The 19,440-nt window shown below is 38.5% G+C and overlaps 1 protein-coding gene across 3 annotated transcripts in view; it reads left to right on the plus strand.

The window, feature by feature from the left end:
* Positions 1-27: 27 nt before the first annotated feature.
* The window catches only part of MRPL47 (mitochondrial ribosomal protein L47), a 34,593-nt gene continuing 15,180 nt past the window's right edge, over positions 28-19,440 (plus strand). Inside the window, exons 1-3 of one of the 3 annotated variants that reach the window (XM_045502892.1) lie at positions 28-160; positions 2,740-2,891; positions 3,465-3,525. In XM_045502892.1, coding sequence (XP_045358848.1) covers positions 63-160; positions 2,740-2,891; positions 3,465-3,525 — 311 coding nt within the window. In that variant the 5' untranslated portion in view covers positions 28-62. The other 2 variants (XM_045502893.1, XM_045502894.1) reach the window with 2 other exon arrangements.

A 19,440-nucleotide genomic window follows, 5' to 3' on the forward strand; every position in this document is an offset into this window, starting at 1 on the left:
CTGAGACACAGGAAGTGACATCATTGTGGAGAAACCGCGGTATCCTTACTTTCTGTGGAGACATGGCTGCGGCCAGTTTGGGCAGTGTTTGCAGAAGAGTCTTAACCGGGCTGAAAGCTTCTAAGTCGCTAATAAGTCTTCAGGCCCCACCTAGCACAGGGTAAGTGATGTGAGGAGTAGGTTTGTTCTCCTCTCCGACTTTGGATCTTGTTTGGTTGCCGAGATGCTGGAAAACAGCTGAGAGGCCGCGCGCATAACCGAACCCGAACTCACCTGCGTGAGAAGGGAATGCCCTTAGAGAAGTCGTCCACCTCCGACATTTCCGTCTTTTCTCAAACTTTTTCTTGTCATCTAGTGCGGACCAGACAGTCCATGGGGTCTGTAGATAACCAGTATTTGTTGACTTAAACCTAGAGGTACAGAAGCATCCTCTTTGGATGGGTGAGTTGGGAAAAACTGCACTGAAGAGGATTTGGTTATGGAACTGAAGATTATGTCAAGTTTGGATGGATAAAAACCAAGGCGCTTTTGTATTTCCAGGATCTATCAGAAAGATTTTTCAGTAAATGTGGAGTGAATAAGTGAAAGTAATCAAAAGAACGGAAAGTAGCTCTGCTGGTGTGAGAAAGGAACATCCTACATATGGTGTTTATTATTTCTGGAAAGACAGCCTGTCTTCTGGACAGACTGACGAGTTTATGGTATATGGTTTCCTCCCTTTTAATTAGATTTTGTCTCTAATGAGTTGGATTTTGTAAATCTTTGGGTATGTCGGATTTTTTTTAAAGGAAGTAATGTATGTGTCCTTGAATCCAGCACAGACAATTTTTGAGCATCTATTATGTGCTATATATTACTTGCACTTACTTTAGAGATAAGCAATAGTATTTTCATTTTGCAGAGGTTCACAGGTTGTAACTTGATAAAGGTGACAAACTTGGATCAATTGTCTGTAATTCACTGTCATTTTTTCTTAAAAATAAATTTTAGAGGGGCACCTGGGTGGCTCAGTCGGTTGAGTGTCCGACTTCGGCTCAGGTCATGATCTCACAGTCAGTGAGTTCAAGCCCCAAGTCGGGCTCTGTGCTGGCAGCTCAGAGCCTGGAGCCTGCTTCAGATTCTGTGTCTCTCTCTGTTTCTGCTTCTCACCTGCTCATGCTCTGTCTCAGAAATAAACGTTAAAAAAATTGTAAATAAAATAAATTTTAGATTTTTATTATCAAAATGAATATTGCTTCATTTGCAGACAATAAGGCAAATGGAAAATAAGGCAAGTGTTTTGAAGAAAATAATAATCAACTATAATTTTTGCCACTCAAAGATTTCCTTACATTCCTTTTTATATATACATATACATGTAATTCTTCTAAGTTTATTTATTTTTGAGAGAGAGAGACAGAGCAGGTGTGCGGGTGGGAGGAGCAGTGGGAGACAGAGAAGAGGGAGAATCCCAAGCAGGCTCTGAGCTGTCAGAGCAGAGCTTGACTCAGGGATTGAACTCACAAACCATGAGATCATGACCTGAGCTGAAATCAAGAGTCAGACACTTAACTGACTGAACCACCCAGGTGCCCCCACATACTTGTAATTTTAAAATAAAGCCAGAATCATATTTACATGTATGCATCTTGGTGCTCTACCCTGTTTCCCCAATTTTTTATATTTAAAAACTTCAAACCAACAGAAAAATTGTAAGAGTACTACAAAGAATAACCACTCTTCATCTATGTTAAGCAAACCTTAGCATTTTGCCACATTTTTATGTCTCTTTATATCCGTGCTTATGTGTGTTTTTTTCTGAGCTATTTGAGGCATTGTGACACTTCAGTATATGTCTCCTAAGAACGAGAACACTGTCTTTATAACTACAATACTACAATGATGACGCTGGAGTATTTAATACACTACTGTCGCTGTGCTTTTACGTAGCATACAGTCCAAATTTTTTCTTAATTTTTTATCCAGGGTCCAACCAACGATCATTCATTACTGTTGTTGGTTGTCATGTCTTGTTAGTCATCTTTAATCCAGAACATTTTTGAGCAGATCAGCCTTTTCAGATTATCCTTTCATTTAGATTTGTCTGATTGTGTCCTCATGGTTAGATTCAAGTTAAATTTTTTTGGTAGGAATACAACACTTGTGATACACTTTGCTATTGAGTTTTACATTATTTCACCAGCTTATTAAATATTCTTTAAAAACGTGATTTTTAAATTACTGCATAATAAATTATTATACAAATACACAGTAATTTTTTTAACCATTTCCTGGTTGCATATTTACATTATTACCAACTTTTGGATATCACATATAATGCTTTAATAGATATTTTTATTAATTCTCATATTTTTAGTTGAAATTTCTAGATAAATTCTGGGTTGAAGGGGGAAGCATTGAGGCTTGTGATACATGTTGCAAAATTAATCTTCAGAATGTTTTTATCTGCTTATGTAACCACTAGCCAGGTATGAAAAGCCTAAAAGTGTTACCTTAAGTATAATTGTATCAAGATACTGTCTCCAAAAGTATGTGAATATATTAACCTCTGAAATTAAAGGGTAGCAGCATCTATAATGCAATATTGAAAATTATTTCTAAAGCATTTTATAAGTTTGTTCTTTGTGCAGAAACCCTGAGTAATTTTTTTTTAACATTGTAGATGAGGAAATGATTCCACTTATTGCTTGTAAAATCCAAATGTTGCAAAACTCTGATCACTTGTTTATATATGTTCAGTTGCAGGTTTTCTCTTAGTCTTTTGCCTAAGAATATACCAAATGTCACATCTTTTCACCAGTGTAGATTACTTCATACCACATTGTCAAGAAAAGGACTGGAAGAATTTTTTGATGACCCAAAGAATTGGGGGGAAGAAAAAGTGAAATCTGGTAAGATATTTGGGTTGACTGATATTAAATATATTTATTAAATCCTCCATTACTTTGGGATTATTTATCCACCTTGGGAATCATTTAGGTGTTTCCTTTTTTATTTCTTTTGGGAATGTGAGAGAAAATTAAAAGGACAATGTAATAGTACAGTTAATTGTTGATTGGCAGGTTGACAAAAGGCTTAGAAGAGGAGTAAATTGAAATTGTTAACTGAAGTGAGGGCAGAGATTTGGTTTAGATTTCATTTTTTAGAGATAATTACATGTTTATAATGATATGAAATATTTTGGTATTAAACTGTGGAAACACATTCTTTTTTAGTACTAACATTTTTTTAATGCTATTGCCAGTGACATTACTAATATTTTATGTGTTACCTAATTTAATGCCAGTTTAGTCCTAATTGTGTATTATACTATGATATGATAAAACTATTATATTTTACAGATAAGGAAATAGGTTTAGAGAAGTTGAATAATCTGCCACAAGGCACATAGCTAGAAAATTATTTCATGTTGTGAATTTCATAAATTTTTCTGTGTGTGTCTGTGAATTTCATAATTTTAATAGGAGCTTCATGGACCTGTCAGCAATTAAGGAATAAAAGTAATGAAGATTTACATAAACTTTGGTAAGTATACTGAATACATTAATATGTAGGTGTTTGAAGCAGCTAAAATATGACAATGAGGTATAAACTTTACATCTATTTGATGTAAGAAATTGAGAAAGTGATTTGTCTTATAATACTATGGATGATATGTAAAACCAGTAAAGATTTTAAGACAAATATATTAGTGTTCTCAAATAGTTGGGGATTAAGAAATTTTACTGTAACTGCTACCAGTCATACTAGCATCTTTTTCTTTTAAGTTTATTTTATTTATTTTGAGAGAGAAAGCATAATTTTTGGGGGGGTGGGGGGCAGAGAGAGACTCTCAAGCAGGCTCTGTACAGTTGGCACTGAGCCTGATGAGAGGCTTAAACTCACTGTGAGATGATGACCTGAGTGGAAATCAAGAGTTGAGAGTTTAACCAACTGAGCCACCCAGGCATCCCCATACTAGCATTTTTATACTAACAATTTTAGTAAACTAATAAAATGAAATAGGAAGAGTTTGTCACATTTAAGCCTTCCTCCTTTTTATTACCTTATCCATGGTCTGGAATCTTTAGCTTATTTGCCCTGGGGAAATATGTTGGAGGGTGCATTTAATTGGGAATTTAGCTAAATTTTTCTGGCAAATTTTCCTGATGAATTAGAGAGGGTTGAGAGGATTTAAGTCAGTATGGTTTAATGCATCCATTAAGCATTTTTAATGGATGATTTATTTATTTATTTATTTACTTGTATTTGTATTTTATTGAGGAGTAATTGATATAACTCTGTATTTCAGGGATACACTGTAATGATTCGGTATTTGTGTGCATTATAAAATGATCACCTTAGTAAGTCTGGTTCAAATATGTCACCATACATAGAAAAGTTTTTTTCCTTGTGATGAGAACTTTCAAGATCTGCTTTCCTACCTATTTTCAAATATGCAGTACAGTATTATTAACTACAGTCACCATGCTGTACATTATATCACCATGACTTATTTTGTGGTAGGGTCCCCTCCCTAAGGAGAGAAAAAATGCAAAAAACCTGAAGGCAACCTGGCTATACACCTATGTGACAACATCCATCACGACCTTGTAACACCAGACCACTTAATCAGACTGCATGTTTGTGTGTTACCATATATGGGAGACAAAGAAATAGAAAATGTATAAAAAACTGTGCCGCGTGGCATTCGGGACTCAGTTTTTCTTGTAGGAACCCAACTAAGCAGTGCCTGCACAAATAAAGTTGTTTACTGGAAAGAAAGGCCTCGGTGTCAGGAATCTCTGCAAGAGTCCTGCTACACTATAACTGGAAATTTGTACTTTCTTACCCCCTTCATCCATTTTGCTATTAACCTAACAAAATAATTGGGGCACTTGGGTGGCTCAGTCGGTTAAGCATTCAACTCTTTGGCTCAGGTCTTGATCTCAAAATTCATGAGGTTCATTTGGTGTGGTTTGTGAGATTGAGCCCTACATAGGGCTCTGCTGCTGACAGCATGGAGCCTGCTCACGATTCCCTGTCCCTCTCTCTGCTCCTCCTCAACGTGTGCACACACACTCGTCTTTCTCAAAATAAATAAACATCTTTTTTTAATAGAATAAAAATAGGGGCATCTGGGTGGCTCGTTGGTTAAGTGTCCTACTCTTGGTTTCAGCTCAGGTCATGATCTCGCAGTTTCGTGAGTTTGAGCCCCATATTGGGCTGTGCATTGATGTGGAGCCTGCTTGGATTCTCTCTCTCTCTCTGCCTCTCTCTCTACTCCTCCCCTACTCATGCTGTCTCTATCTCTCAAAATAAATAAACTTTAATAAATAAAATAAGTTATTTTATCAGCAAAAATGGGTTTATTTGGGAATTAGACACTTGTAATTAAGGACAAGCAAGCTGTGGCAAAACCATAAACAAATCCAACAAAGGAATATTATTTTATGGAGAAGGAAGAGGAGGTTGGAAGGGATTGTTTTGAATAAAAGTGTTGTACAAAAGCAGGAGTTCAGCGTGATGATGGTTACTCATTGGCTGAGTTTCAGAGGTAGTCAATTTCTTGTAGATGGCCTTGTTTATCTTTCCCTTTGGGGCCTGTAATTGATGATTCTTTCCTGTTGAGTCTTCTATTAGGGATCTGTAATTGACAGTTTTTCCTGTAATTGACATGGAATGGTATGGCTCCCCTTCTAGGATCTCTAGTCTAGTTTAGTGAGGTTTCCTTTTACTAATTTTCACATTCCCCTCCTTTTTTTTTTTTTTCAATTTTTTTTTAACGTTTATTTATTTTGGAGAGAGAAAGAATGTGAGTAGGAGAGGGACAGATAGAGAGGGAGACACAGAAGCCAAAGCAGGCTCCAGGCTCTGAGTTGTCAGCACAGGGCCCGAATTCACAAACCGCAAGATCATGACCTGAGCTGAAGTCAGATGCTAACTGACTGAGTCACCCAGGTGCCCCTCACATTTCCCCCTTTTGATCAAGATCTTTCCTTGAAAGCAGTGCTGAGGAAGAGTCCGTTTTTCTATATTTAGTGGTTTTTTCCTTCAGTGTCAGGAAGAACCTTTCCTGGTTGTCATGTCCTACCTTGGAGGGAAGGTGCCTAATAGTTGGAAACCACTTCAGATCACATTTAAGTAACAGGAAGATTAGGAGGGAGAATTCTTAGGCACTTCCCATCTAAAGTTTATATTTTCTGTAGGTCCCAACTGTTGGAGATCATCTCCTTATTGAGTGCATCATTTTCTTTTTTTAAATTTCCAGTATAATTAACTTAGTGTTATATTAGTTTCAGGTATACAATACCTGATTGACCCAGTTACTCAGTGCTCTTCATCATAAGTGTACTCTTACTAATCTTCACCTGTTTCACCCATCTCAGTGCCTACCTACCCTCTGGTAGCCATCAGTTTGTTCTCTAAGACTCTCTTTTTTTGTTTCTTTTATACTTTGTTTCTTAAATTCCACATATGAGTGAAATCATACGCTATTTGTCATTCTCTGACTTACTTCATTTTAACATTGTACCATCTAGATCCATCCGTGTTGTTGCAAATGTCAAGATTTCATTCTTTATGACTAATATTCTAGTGTACGTATATACCACATCTTCTTTATCCATTCTTCTATTGATGGATACTTGGGTTGCTTCCATACTTTGGCTATTGTAAATAATGCTGCAGTAAACATGGTGCATATATCTTTTCAAGTTATTGTTTTAGTATTTTTTATTTATTTTTTTAAACATTTATTCATTTTTGAGAGACAGAGACAGAGTGTGAGTGGGGGAGGGGTAGAGAGAGACACACACAAAATCCGAAGCAGGCTCCAGGCTCCAAGCAGTTGTCACAGAGCCTGATATGGCGCTTGAACTCACAAACGGTGAGATCATGACCTGAGCCAAAGTCAGACACTTAACTGACTGAGCCACCCAGGTGCCCCAGTGTTTTAGTATTCTTTGGGTAAATACCTAATAGTGGGATTACTGGATCATTTGGTAATTCTATTTTTAATTTTTTGAGGAACCTCCATGCTGTTTTCTACAGTGGCTGTACCAGTTTACATTCCCACCAACAGTACACAAGAGTTCCTTTTTCTCCACATCCTCGCCAATACCTGTTTCCTGTGTTTTTTATTTTAGCCATTCTGATAGGTATGAAATAAGGCCTCATTTTGATTTTGATTTGCATTCCCCTGATGATGAGTAATGTTGAGCATCTTTTCATGTGTCTGTTGGCCATCTGTGTGTGTGCTCTTTGGGGAAATGTCTGCTAATGCCTTCTGTTTATTTTTTAATTGGGTTATTTGTGGGTTTTTTTAGTGTTGAGTTCTATAAGTTCTGGATATATTTTGGATACTGATGTTTTATCAGATATGTTATTTGCAAACATCTCCCATTAACTATGTTGTCTTTTTGTTTTCTTGATTATTTCCTTTGCGGTGTGGAAGCTTTTTATTGTGAGTAGTCCCAATAGTTTATTTTTGCTTTTGTTTCCTTTACCTCAGGAGATCTATCTAGAAAAATACTGTTAACAGCTGATATCAAAGAAATTGCTGCATATACCCTCTTCTAGGATTTTTATGGTTTCGGGTCTCTCATTTAGGTCTTTAATACACTTTGAGTTTATTTTTGTGTATTGTGTAAGAAAGCAGTCCAGTTTCATTCTTTTGCATGTAGCAGTCCAGTTTTCCCGATACCATTTGTTGAAGGTTGAAGAGACTGTCTTTCCCACTGTATAGTCTTGCCTCCTTTGTCAAAGATTAATTGACCAGATAATGGTGGGTTTATTTTTGAGCTCTCTTCTGTTCTGTTGATCTATGTGTCTCTTTTTGCATCAGTACCATACTCTCTTGATTACTACAGGTTTGTAATACAACTTGGAATCTGGGATTGTGATACCTCCAGTTTTGTTCTTTTTCAAGATTGCTTTGGCTATTCAGAGTCTTTGTGGTTTCATATGAATTTTAGGAGTGTTTATTCTGGTTCTGTGAAAAATGCTGTTGGTATTTTGATAGGGACTGCATTAAATCTATAGATTGCTTTGGGTAGTATGGCCATTTGAATAATATTTGTTCTCCAGTCCATGAGCATAGAATATCTTTTTGTTTGTATCATCTTCAGTTTCATTCATCAATGTTTTAATTTTCAGAGTACAGATCTTTCACCTCCTTGGTTAAGTTTATTCCTAGGTACCTTACTATTTTTGGTGCAGTTATAAATGGGATTGTTTTCTTAATTTCTCTTTCTGTTGCTTCATTATTAGTGTATAAAAATACAACAGATTTCTGTGGATTGATTTTGTATCCTGTGACCTTACTGAATTCATTTGTCGGTTCTAGCAGTTTTTTTGGTAGAGTCTTTAGCATTTTCTATATATAGTATCAAGTCATCTGCAAATAGCAAAAGTTTTATTTTTTCCTTACCAATTTCTATGCCTTTTATTTCTTTTTGTTGTCTGATTGCTGTAGCTAGGACTTCCTCATACTATGTTGAATAAAAGTGATGAGAATGGACATCCTTGTCTTGTTCCTGATCTTAGGGGAAAAGCTCTCAGTTTTTCACCATTGAGTATAATGTGAGCTGTGGGTTTTTCATATATGGCCTTTTTTGTGTTGAAATATAGTCCCTCTAAATCTACTTCGTTGAGGTTTTTTTATCATGAATAGAAGTTGTATTTTGTCAGATGCTTTTTCTGCATCTATTCAAATGATCATAGGGTTTTTCTTTTTTCTCTTGTTGCTGTGATGTATCACATTGATTGGTGATTTTTGAACCACCCTTGCAGCCCAAGAATAAATCCTACTTGATCATGGTGAATTATTGTTTTTAATGTATTGTTGGGTTTGTTTCACTAGTATTTTGTTGAGGATTTTTGCATTATGTTCTTTGGAGCTATTGGCCTGGAGTTTTGTAGTGTCTTTATCTAGTTTTGGTACTGCTGACCTCATAGAATGAATTTGGAAGCTTTCTTTCCTTTTCTATTGTTTGGAATAGTTTGAGAAGAATAAGTATTAACTCTTTCGTAAAAAGTGTTTGATAGAATTCTCCTGTGAAGCCATCCGGTCCTTTAGTTTTGTGTGTTGGGAATTTTTTGATTACTGCTTCAATTTCATTGCTGGTCATTGGTCTGTTCAAGTTGTCTATTTCTTCCTGATTCTGTTTTGGGAGGTTATATGTTTCTAGGAATTCATTTTTTCTAGGTTGTCCAATTTGTTGGCATATAATTTTTCATAATATTCTCTTATAATCCTTGTTATTTCTATGTTGTCAGTTATTTCTCCTCTTTCTGATTTTGAGTTCTTTCTCTCTCTCTCTCTCTCTCATTTTTTTTTTAATGAGCCTGGCTAAAGTTTTATTAATTTTATTGATCTTTTCAAAGAACCAGCTCCTAGTTTCATTGAGCTGTTCTATTGTTTTTGTTTCTGTTTCATTGATCTCTGCTCTAATCTTTATTCCTTCCTTCTTCCTACTGGCTTTGGGTTGTTTGTTGTTCTTTTTCTAACTCCTTTAGGTGTAAGGTTAGGTTGTGTATTTGAGATTTTTCTTGCTTATTAATATAGGCCTGTATTGCTATAAATTCCCCTCTTAGAACTACTTTTGCTGCATCCCAGTGATTTCAGAGTGTCGTGTCTTCATTTTCATTTGTCTCCATGTATTTTATTTCCTTTTTGATTTCTTGGTTGACCCATTCATTGTGTTCATTGGATTTTTTTGTCCCCATTCACTGTTTTAAAAAAAAATTTTTTTTTTAATGTTTATTTATTTTTGAGAGAGAGACAGAGCACGAGCAGAGGAGGGGCAGAGAGAGAGAGAGGGAGACACAGAATCCAAAGCAGGCTCCAGGCTCTGAGCTGTCAGCATAGAGCCTGATGCAGGGCTTGAACTCACAAACTTGCTAGATCATGACCTGAGCTGAAATCAGAACGCTTAACCTACTGATCCAACCAAGCGCCCCATCCCATATTCATTGTTTAGTAGCATGTTATTTAACCTCCATGTATTTGTGTTCTTTCCAGATTTTTCTTGTAGTTGATTTCTGGTTTCATAGCATTGTGGTCAGAAAAGATGCATAGTATGGCTTTGAATTTTTTGAATTTGTTAAGACTTCTTTTGTGCCCTAACATGTGATCTACTCTGGAGAATGTTCTTTTCTACACTTGAAAAGACTGTGTATTCTGCTGTTTTAGGATGGAATATTCTGACTGTATCTTTTAGATCCATCTGGTTCCGTGTGTCATTCAGAGCCACTGTTTCCTTGTTGATTTTCTGTTTAGATGATCTATCCATTGATATAAGTGGGGTATTAAAGTCCCCTGCTGTTGTATTACTGTTGATTATTTCCTTTATGTTTGTTATTAGCTGGTTTAGGTTTTTAGGTGCATAAATACAATTGTTACATATTCTTGTTGGATTTTTCCCTTTATGATTATATAGCATCCTTCCTTGTCTCTTGTTACAGTCTTTGTTTTAAAATCCATTTTGTCCATTGTAAGTATTGCTACCCCAGGTTTCCTTTCACTTCTGTTTGCAGATAAATGCTTTTCCATCCCTCTACTTTGAATCTGCATGTGTGTTTAGGTCGGAAATGAGTTTTGTGTAGGCAGCATATAGATGGATCTTGCTTTTTTTATCCATTCCATCGCCTTATGTCTTTTGATTTGGTGTTTAGTCCATTTAAATTCAAAGTAGTTATTGATAGGCATGTAACCATTTTGTTATTGTTTTATGATTATTTTTGTCCTTCTCTGTTCCTTCTCTTGCTCTCTTACAGTTTACTGGCTTTCTTTAGGAATATACTTGGATTCCTTTCTCATTTTTTATATATCTATTACCAGTTTTTGATTTGTGATTACTATAAGGTTTATATATAACATTTTGTGCATATAACAGTCTGCATTAAGTTAATGGTCGCTTTAGTTTGGAACCCATCCTAAAATCACTAAATTTTTACTCCTCTCCCCCTCACATTTTAGGTATATAGTGTCCTACTTTACATCCTTTTATTTTGTAAAATCCTTGATTGATTTTTATAGATATACTTAATTTTATTGCTCTTTGCTTCCTACTTTCCTTTGGTCTTTCCTTTCTACTCAGAGTCCTCTTTAACATTTCTTATAAAGCTGGTTTAGTGATGAATTCCTTTAGCTTTTGTCTGGGAAACTCTTTATCTCTCCTGTTATTCTGAGTGATAGCCTTCCTGAATGTTAGAGTATTCTTTGTTGCAGGTTTTTTTCTTTCAGCACTTAATATATATCATGTCACTCCCTTCTGGCCTAGAAAGTTTCTGTTGACAATCAACTGATAGCCTTAGGGGATTCTCTTGTATGTAACAGTTTTCTTTTGCTACTTTTAAAATTGTTCACTACTTTTTGCCCTTTGAATTACTAAGTGTCTTGGTGTGGCCTTCCTTGGGTTGATTTTGTTGGGAGTGCTCTGTGCCTCCTGGATTTCTGTTTCCTTTCTCAGATTTGGGAAGTTTTCAGCTATTATTTCTTCACAAAACTCTTCTGCCCCCTTTTCTCTCTCTTCCCCTTCTGGGATCTCTATAATGCTAATGTTATTATGTTTGATGGTGTTGCTGAGTTCTCTAAGCCTATTTAAAAAATTTTTTTTAATTATTTTTTTTCTCTCTTCCATTCAGCAAGATTGCTTTCCATTACTCTGCACCCCAGATTATTGATCCATACTTCTGCTTCCTCTAGTCTAGCATTTATTCTATTTAATGTATTTTTTATGTGTGTGTTTTTTAAGTTTATTTATTTTTAGAGAGAGAGATTGAGATTGTGCACGCGTGAGTGGGGGATTGGCAGAGAGAGTGGGAGAGAGAGAGAATCCCAAGAAGACTCTGCACTGTCAGTGCAGAGCCCAACGTGGGGGTCAAACTCAAAGACCCGAGCTGAGATCAAGAGTTGGACGCTTAACCAACTGAGCCATCCAGGTACCCCTGTTTAGTGTATTTTTAATATAAGTTATTGAGTTACATTTTCTGTCTCTTTGTTGAGGGTCTCACCAAGGTCCTCCACTCTTTTCTCAAGTCCAGGGAGTATCTTTATGACGATTAGTTTAAATTCTTTGTCACGAATATTGCTTACTTCCATTCTGTTTAGGTCTCTTGCTGTGATTTTGTCCTGTTCTTTCACTTGGGACATATTCCTCTGTCTCCTCATTTTGTCTAACTCTTTTCATCTGTTTCTATGTGCTGGGAAAGTCAGCTATCTCTCCTGCTCTTGAAAGTAGTGGTCTTATGAAGAAGAGGTCCTAAAGTGCCCTGCATTTCACCCGAACCTGGTGCTTCAGGGGTGTTTCCTATGTGTGTGGCATGCACCTTACTCTTGCGGCTAAAGTGTGTCTGCCTTGTCAGTCATTTACAACGGTTCTCTGCATGTTGCAGGCAGGGTTTTGTTACTGTGTTGTTAGTGGGCCTGTCTGGGGTAACCTTAGCTTGAGTTGGGTCAGACTAGGTGTTTGCCAGAGTTGCAGTTGCACTGAACTGTAGGGTATTCTCTGTGTTGTCCTCTAAGAAGCTTTCATTGTCGGACAAGGCCTGCAGTCACACCAGATGTCTGCCCCCAGTCCACTGCTGGGACCACAGTGGAACTAGTGTGTGCGGTTATCTTCCTCTTTCCCCGGGACAGGAATCAATTTGGGGTGATGCTAACCCATCAGGGCTGCTTGCACACTGCCAGGCTTGTGGTGTCACTTTGGTTGGACGCCTACTGAGAGAGAGTTGGAGGGAGCGAGTCCACAGAGGAACATAGGGTGCACAGTGATAGCAGGGTTTGCTCAGGTCTGCTATAGGAAGAAGCTGGGGTGGAGGGGTAGATCTGCAAAAGTGGTTGGGGGCCAGGCACACTGTCAGTGAGCTAGGTAGAGACTATTTGCACTGCATTGGTTCCCACGGGTGTCTGTATCTAGGCTGGGGAGTGGGGGAAGGAGATGGTGCCCACCAATTCCTTTGTTCCTGAAGAAGTCTCCCTAAGACTTGCCCCTCCAGCATAGACCCGAAAATTAGCAAACAAATCTCCTTGTACACCCCAGGCGTTTTTCAAACTGGTGCTCTGTGCTGAATCTCAGCGGGGCTATTTGTTCTCTTGTCTCTTTAAGGATGGGGACTCAGTTTCCTCTTGGCCTTCTACTCTACCTGACCCAAGCCTGCTGATTTTTAAAGTTCTAAGTGTTAAACCCCCGTGACAACAAGAACTCAAGAAATTAAGCCCCTCTGGTTTTCAAAGGGAGAATTATGGGATGGGAATTTTATGTCCTGGGAATTTATCTTCCCAGTGCTGGTCCTGCATGCCTGGGGTGCCTGGTGTGGGGTCTGCTCCTCTCTCCTCTCTTCTGTGCCCGCCCTGTCCCTCTTACAGACGGTCCTGTGTTTGTTTGGCTCTCTACTATGTCTCCATCCTTCCTACCCTCTTCGGTGTGGCCTCTTCTCTACGTTTAGCTGTGAAAAAGTCTATTATGCCAGTCTTTGGGTCATTTTCTGGGTTACTTACACTGAGGTGGGTGTTATCTAGGTGTGTCCATGGGATGAGGTGAGCCTAGGATCCTCCTACTCTGCCATCTTCCATGTATCTGGGTGCATCGTTTTTACAGAAGTGTAACAGGAAACAAAGTATAAAAATTTTAAGTAATTATATAAAACACAAGAAGTAGCATAATTCAAAATTGTTTTATGGTTCTAAATAAGACCTTAGGTCTGAAAGTAGTCAGCTGAAAATATTTATTGGCACTTTCTCCAACGTATAGGAGAAAGTTCTCCATACAGAGGCAAACTCCATCCCAGAGTCATGTATGCCTCCTGCAAGTCCCCACTTAAAGTGGCCATGAAAGCAAAATAGGGGACTCTGCAAGAGCTCATTGGAAGAATTGATCAAGTGCATTTTGGAAGATACAGTGCAGGTATACACATGAAGCAATAGTTAATGAGCTTTTGCAAAAAGTAGCAAAACTTCAGAGATGTATTAAAACAGTATTATCTCAAAAGAACTATTTGAAAATAGACATTATCCAGGGGTGCCTGGGTGGCTTAGTTGGATAAGCATCTGACTTCAGCTCAGGTCATGATCTCACGGTTCGTGGGTTCGAGCCCCATGTCGGGCTCTGTGCTGGCAGCTCAGAGCCTGGATCCTGCTTCCAATTCTGTGTATCCCTCTCTGTATCTCTGCCCCTCTCCCGCTTGTACTCTGTCTCGCTCTCAAAAATAAAGAAATGTTAAAAAAAAAAAAAAAAAAAAAAAGACATTATGCAGTGATACAACCTGTAAGGTTGCATATTCAGAGACTGTGAATTTGGATAAGAATCCAGAATCAGATAATAGGTTAGATGAAAGACTTTTGGAATTCTGAACCTTCTAACCCTTCAGAAAAAACAAGTGAAAAAGTAGTTCATCACAAGATCATGATGAAGCTGTTTCTGAAAGCCCATAATGAGAAAAAAAGATGTTGCCCCCTTTCTCAAGCATTTGGGAAATGCACATAAGGGTGTTTTCTTTCCACTTTCAGCTAAAGAGTTGGAGAAACAAACAGGAAAAGGTATGCAGGCCTGGTCTGGACATGTTGATAAAGCTGTCTTGTCATTTCTGCTTCATTTCCAGGAAATATTTACTTTCAGGTCACTAGATGGTATGCAGGTCCAGTCAGGGTTTAGTGATTTCTTTAGATGTGTCATGTGAATCCAGGATTCTATTCCTTGGAGTTTGGTGGCACGAGGGTTAGTTAGCAGTTTCTCATGCAGGTACGTACCTTCCCAGCAAGGTTGAAGAGAGTAGTTTTGGAGTTTGGAGAGTAGTTTTAGTCTTTTTCAGTAGATGAAATCTCCAGGTTGCAAAGTGTGATGCTTAAGGTTGCCATCTCCAGGGAGTGCACTGTGAAAAGATGGCTCTAACAAAGCATAGGTAGTTTTAATGGAAGTAATTGGGCCTTTCCAATATTGATGTCTGTCTTCCTTCTATCAGCTCTGGGTCACAGGAGGCAGGGGCCAACTACAGTGGATGTTCTGTGACTATCTCATGGGATGAAAGCTTATGAATTTCAAAGGGGGTAGATTTGAGATTTAGAAAGACTAATAGCAGTGCTTTTGGCCAGGGTATTTGGAGGGTCTCTACAAATTTTGCCCAATTGAGTCTTAATAGTGCTATTAGTACATTCAACTACCCCAAAGTTTGAGGACAATATGCACAATAAAAGTGTTATAAAACCAGCCAAACTGCACAGACTGGTTGAAGCACCTAATCAGTAAAGTGCATTCACCAATCATTGTGGAGTTCAAGAGGGTTTCCCCAGGTAGGGATAATCTTTTTCTAACAGAATTTTAGCCACAGAAGAAGCATTAACCTATCTACAAGAGAAAGCTTTGGTGAGTGAGAAAACATACAAACCATGACTAAAACATATATACATCCATGAAACAGGGGAACTGTATGAAATTCGTTTGTGTGAACAGGTTTCTTTGTATTGTATTTTGGTGGGACAAGGGAGGTAGGCACTTTTTGTTACCTTATTAACATTTCCCCACCAATATTGGTTCATGAATGCTATCATGTGAGTAGATACTGTTTATGCATATACAGTGGTAATTGGGAATTTTAGATTTTCTGGTAGGGCAGGATTGTTACTTGATCCAAACCAGAGTTCTCTCTTTCTTATGGAACAATTAATTAGATTTCCAATATTGTTATTCCCTCTCTGGGGCAATTGTTGGGTATTTCTGATCATTTTTTTTTCCAAATTACTGTTTGGGAGAACATCCCTTTGGACCATGACAGAGGTTTGGCTCCTGGTTTCCTTGAGAGCAGCGTTTTAGGCAGAAATATCAGTGAGGTGGTTTCCTTTGGCCTCCAGGAAGTTAAGTCTGGAATCCCCTGGAATATTAATAATAGCCAGAGCTTTATATGTAAGTGATGAATCATTAAATTCTCTTTATTTAAAAAAAATTTTTTTGGGGGCGCCTGGATGGCTTGGTCGGTTAAGTGTCCGACTTCGGCTCAGGTCATGATCTCACAGTCCGTGAGTTCGAGCCCCACGTCGGGCTCTGTGCTGACAGCTCAGAGCCTGGAGCCTGTTTCAGATTCTGTGTCTCCCTCTCTCTCTGCCCCTCCCCTGTTCATGCTCTGTCTCTCTCTGTCTCAAAAATAAATAAACGTTAAAAAAAATTTTTTTTTTTAATTTTTTAACGTTTATTTATTTTTGAGAGAGAGAAAGAGAGACAGAGCATGAAGAGGAGAGGAGGAGAGGGAGACACAGAATCCAAAGCAGGCTCCAGGCTCTGAGCTGTCAGCATAGAACCCGATGCAGGGCTTGAACTCACAAATTCAAAGTCGGTCACTTAACCGACTGAGCCAACCGGGGGGCCCTACTAAATTCTACTCTTGAAACCAAAAAAAAAAAAAAATAATAATAATAATAGCCAGAACAGCCAGTAAAAGTATGGCATATTGGGACGCCTGGGTGGCTCAGTCGGTTAAGCGTCTGTCTTCGGCTCAGGTCATGATCTCGCGGTTCGTGGGTTCAAGGCCACGTCAGGCTCTATGCCATTAGCTCAGAGCCTGGAGCCTGCTTCAGATTCTGTCTCCTCCTTTCTCTGCACCTCCCATGCTCATGCTGTCTCTCTCTCTCAGTAATAAATAAACGTTAAAAAAAATTTTTTAAGTATGACATCTAGTAAATTTTGGACATAGGAGTCATTTTTAATTTTATCCCCATTAGATGTCAGGAAACCTTGTTTCCATAATATTCCAAGGCATCTTGGAATCTAAAGGAATCTCATCTAAAGGCATATCAGCCATTGGCATAAATGTTTGTGGTTTTGTCCTTGGCCACAATACAAGGATGGTAAAGGGGATCCCATTACTATTTCTTTAGTGGTCTTAACTAAAAGGGTGGTGGCAGGAATGGCTCTGAGACCAGGGGGACTCCTGTGCCCCAGGGTGTAGTTGGTAGGTATAATGCCCTGTGTGTTGATGATGGTCCCCATGTTTTTGGGTGAGTACTCCCCCAAGGGCATTCCCTTCCCTCTTATCTAAGAGGAAAAAGGAAAGTTGATAATTAGCATTCCAGAGGGCAGGAGGCATTTATTAGGCTCTTCTTTAAAGTTCCCAAAGGCTATGTCTTTCCATCCTTTCCAAATAATAAGGTCAGTCTTGTCATTTTTTAGTAAAGCATATATAGAGTTAGAGCAGTAAGAAGTTTGGAATCTCATTTTCAACAGTAGCAAATAAGTCCAAGAAAACCTCATAATTGGCGCTTAGTTATAGGTTTCGGGAAGTTCAGGATGTCTTGAAGTCTACCTGAATCCAGATGTCCTTGTTCCAAGATCAGGTGCCCTAAGTATCAAACCTGAGTTTGAGCAAACTGCAATTTTTCTTTGGAGAGTTTATGTCCCTAAAGCCAAAACTTGTAACAGGTAGATGCTATTTTCCTGTGAAGAGTTTTGAGAAGGGAAGCAAGGAGGCAAATAATCTACATATTTTAATAAAGTAGAGCCTCCAGAAAACTCTGTCATCCACATCAGTTTTTAAGGTTTCTAAAAGTAAGGACTTTCTAGTCCTGGAGCATTATTGTCCAGGTGTATTTTCCATTCTTCCCAAGTGCAAGTTTGGCTATCCTCATCAACTGAAATACTAAAATATGCACTGCATAGATCAGTTGTGGTGAAAATTTTGCTTTCAGTAGGATTGGGTGTCACTAACATGGGGGGAGGGGTTAGGAACAAGATGCCAAAGGATAACAATGTTATTTATTACTTGGAGGTCCTGGACAAACCTGCATCCTCAGCCATTGGGTTTTCTTATAGGTAAAATTAGAGGTATTACAGGGACTAATGTAATCTTTTATTATGGGCTTGATGCCTTGCAAGGCTTCTTTATAGGATATTCATTAATTCTGGGGACAGGTTTTGAGGGATCTGTTTGAATCTTGATGGGAGATGAACTGTGGATTCTACCAATATCAGTTGGAGACCTTGCCCCTAAAGAGAATGGTAACTGATCCAATAGGGACAAATGATCAGTGTCCCCAGACTCCAGCTATAGTGCTGTCAGAGATGGAGCAAAAAAAGATGTCAAAGGGCTATTTTTTAAATTAATTTTTTTTTTTTTTTTTTTTTTAGCGAGAGAGAGAGTGCAGTGAGCGAGGGGCAGAGAGAGGGAGAGAGAAGGGGTTCAAGGGTTCAACCGAAGCAGGGCTTATATTTTTACCCAAAGCAGGGCTTGAGCTCACCCAGTGTAGGGCTCAAACGCACGAACCATGAGATCATGGCCTGACCCAAAGTCAGATGCTTAACCTACTGAGCCACCCAGGCACCCCAAAGAGCCATTTAATTTATCTGATTGGCTATTTTCATTACTGCTGTCAAATTCTAGAATTATTTCCCCATTTTGGAAGAAAAGAATTCTGGTATGGTATTTTTCTGAGAGATCTTCACCCAGTAGGGGCAGAGGAACTGAGGAGAAAGAGTTCTGTCTCTCAAAGTGCCTAGACAAAAGAGAAGAGTTTCAGAGTCAGGAACCTGTTGAGGTCTGTTAAAGACCCCTAGTATTTGAACTGTTTTATTAGTACTCTGAGACAGAGGCTCCTTTATAGCAGTGGGAGATGGGATACACTTAACACTGTAGCTCTCATGTCAGTTAGAGACAGAGTGAGATTCATTCCCAATCTGGACAGTGATTTCTCCGAGCTGATAGGGTTTGTTTGGAGTGAACTGTTTTTAAAATTGGGAAATTTAACACAAAAATAAGGATTTCTGGTTCCTCTTAAATAATCAGAAGTGCACTCTGGCAACACTGGACCTGCCTTCCTGCATTGTAACAACTGGCTGCTGTATATAGCAACTACCCCATCTAAATGGAACCATACAGACCACTTTTTACCCATCTGTTCCTTCAGTGAGCCCACTTCACTTACAATTGTTTATCTGTCTAGGCAATGTAGTAGACATTTAAAGTTGTATCCCCTGATTTAAAGGTTATTTATCTTTCATGGCAGATTAAATAATTGTAAAATACTTATTAAAACCATTAATATTATTGGCTTACTCATGTGACAAAATAAGAAATATGTATTTGGTCTTTGTCTCCAAATCCTTGACACATAGCTCCTAAATCTCTTGGAATTTCCCAAGAGGAGTGTCTTTTGTTCTAATTCAGCAACTTCTAGTGGGTCCTTTGGTAGCTTCAGGACAGAGGCTAGTCGCCACAAAGACTTGAGGCATGATTGGAGGGTGGGGCTTTCAGCCTCATCACCACCCTCATCTCTGGTGAGAGGAGATGGACTGGGATTGACTTTAACCAGAATCATGATTTAGTCAATTGTGCTTATGTATGAAACCTCCATAAAAATCCCTGAATAACTGGGTTTGAAGAGCTTCTAAGTTGGTGAACACATGGAGGTGCTGTTAGGGTAACATACCCTGAAAAGGCAGGGACGCTATTCACCCCTTCCACACACCATGCCGT

The sequence above is a fragment of the Leopardus geoffroyi genome, chromosome C2, assembly GCF_018350155.1.
Source record: "Leopardus geoffroyi isolate Oge1 chromosome C2, O.geoffroyi_Oge1_pat1.0, whole genome shotgun sequence".
Lineage (NCBI taxonomy): Eukaryota > Metazoa > Chordata > Mammalia > Carnivora > Felidae > Leopardus > Leopardus geoffroyi.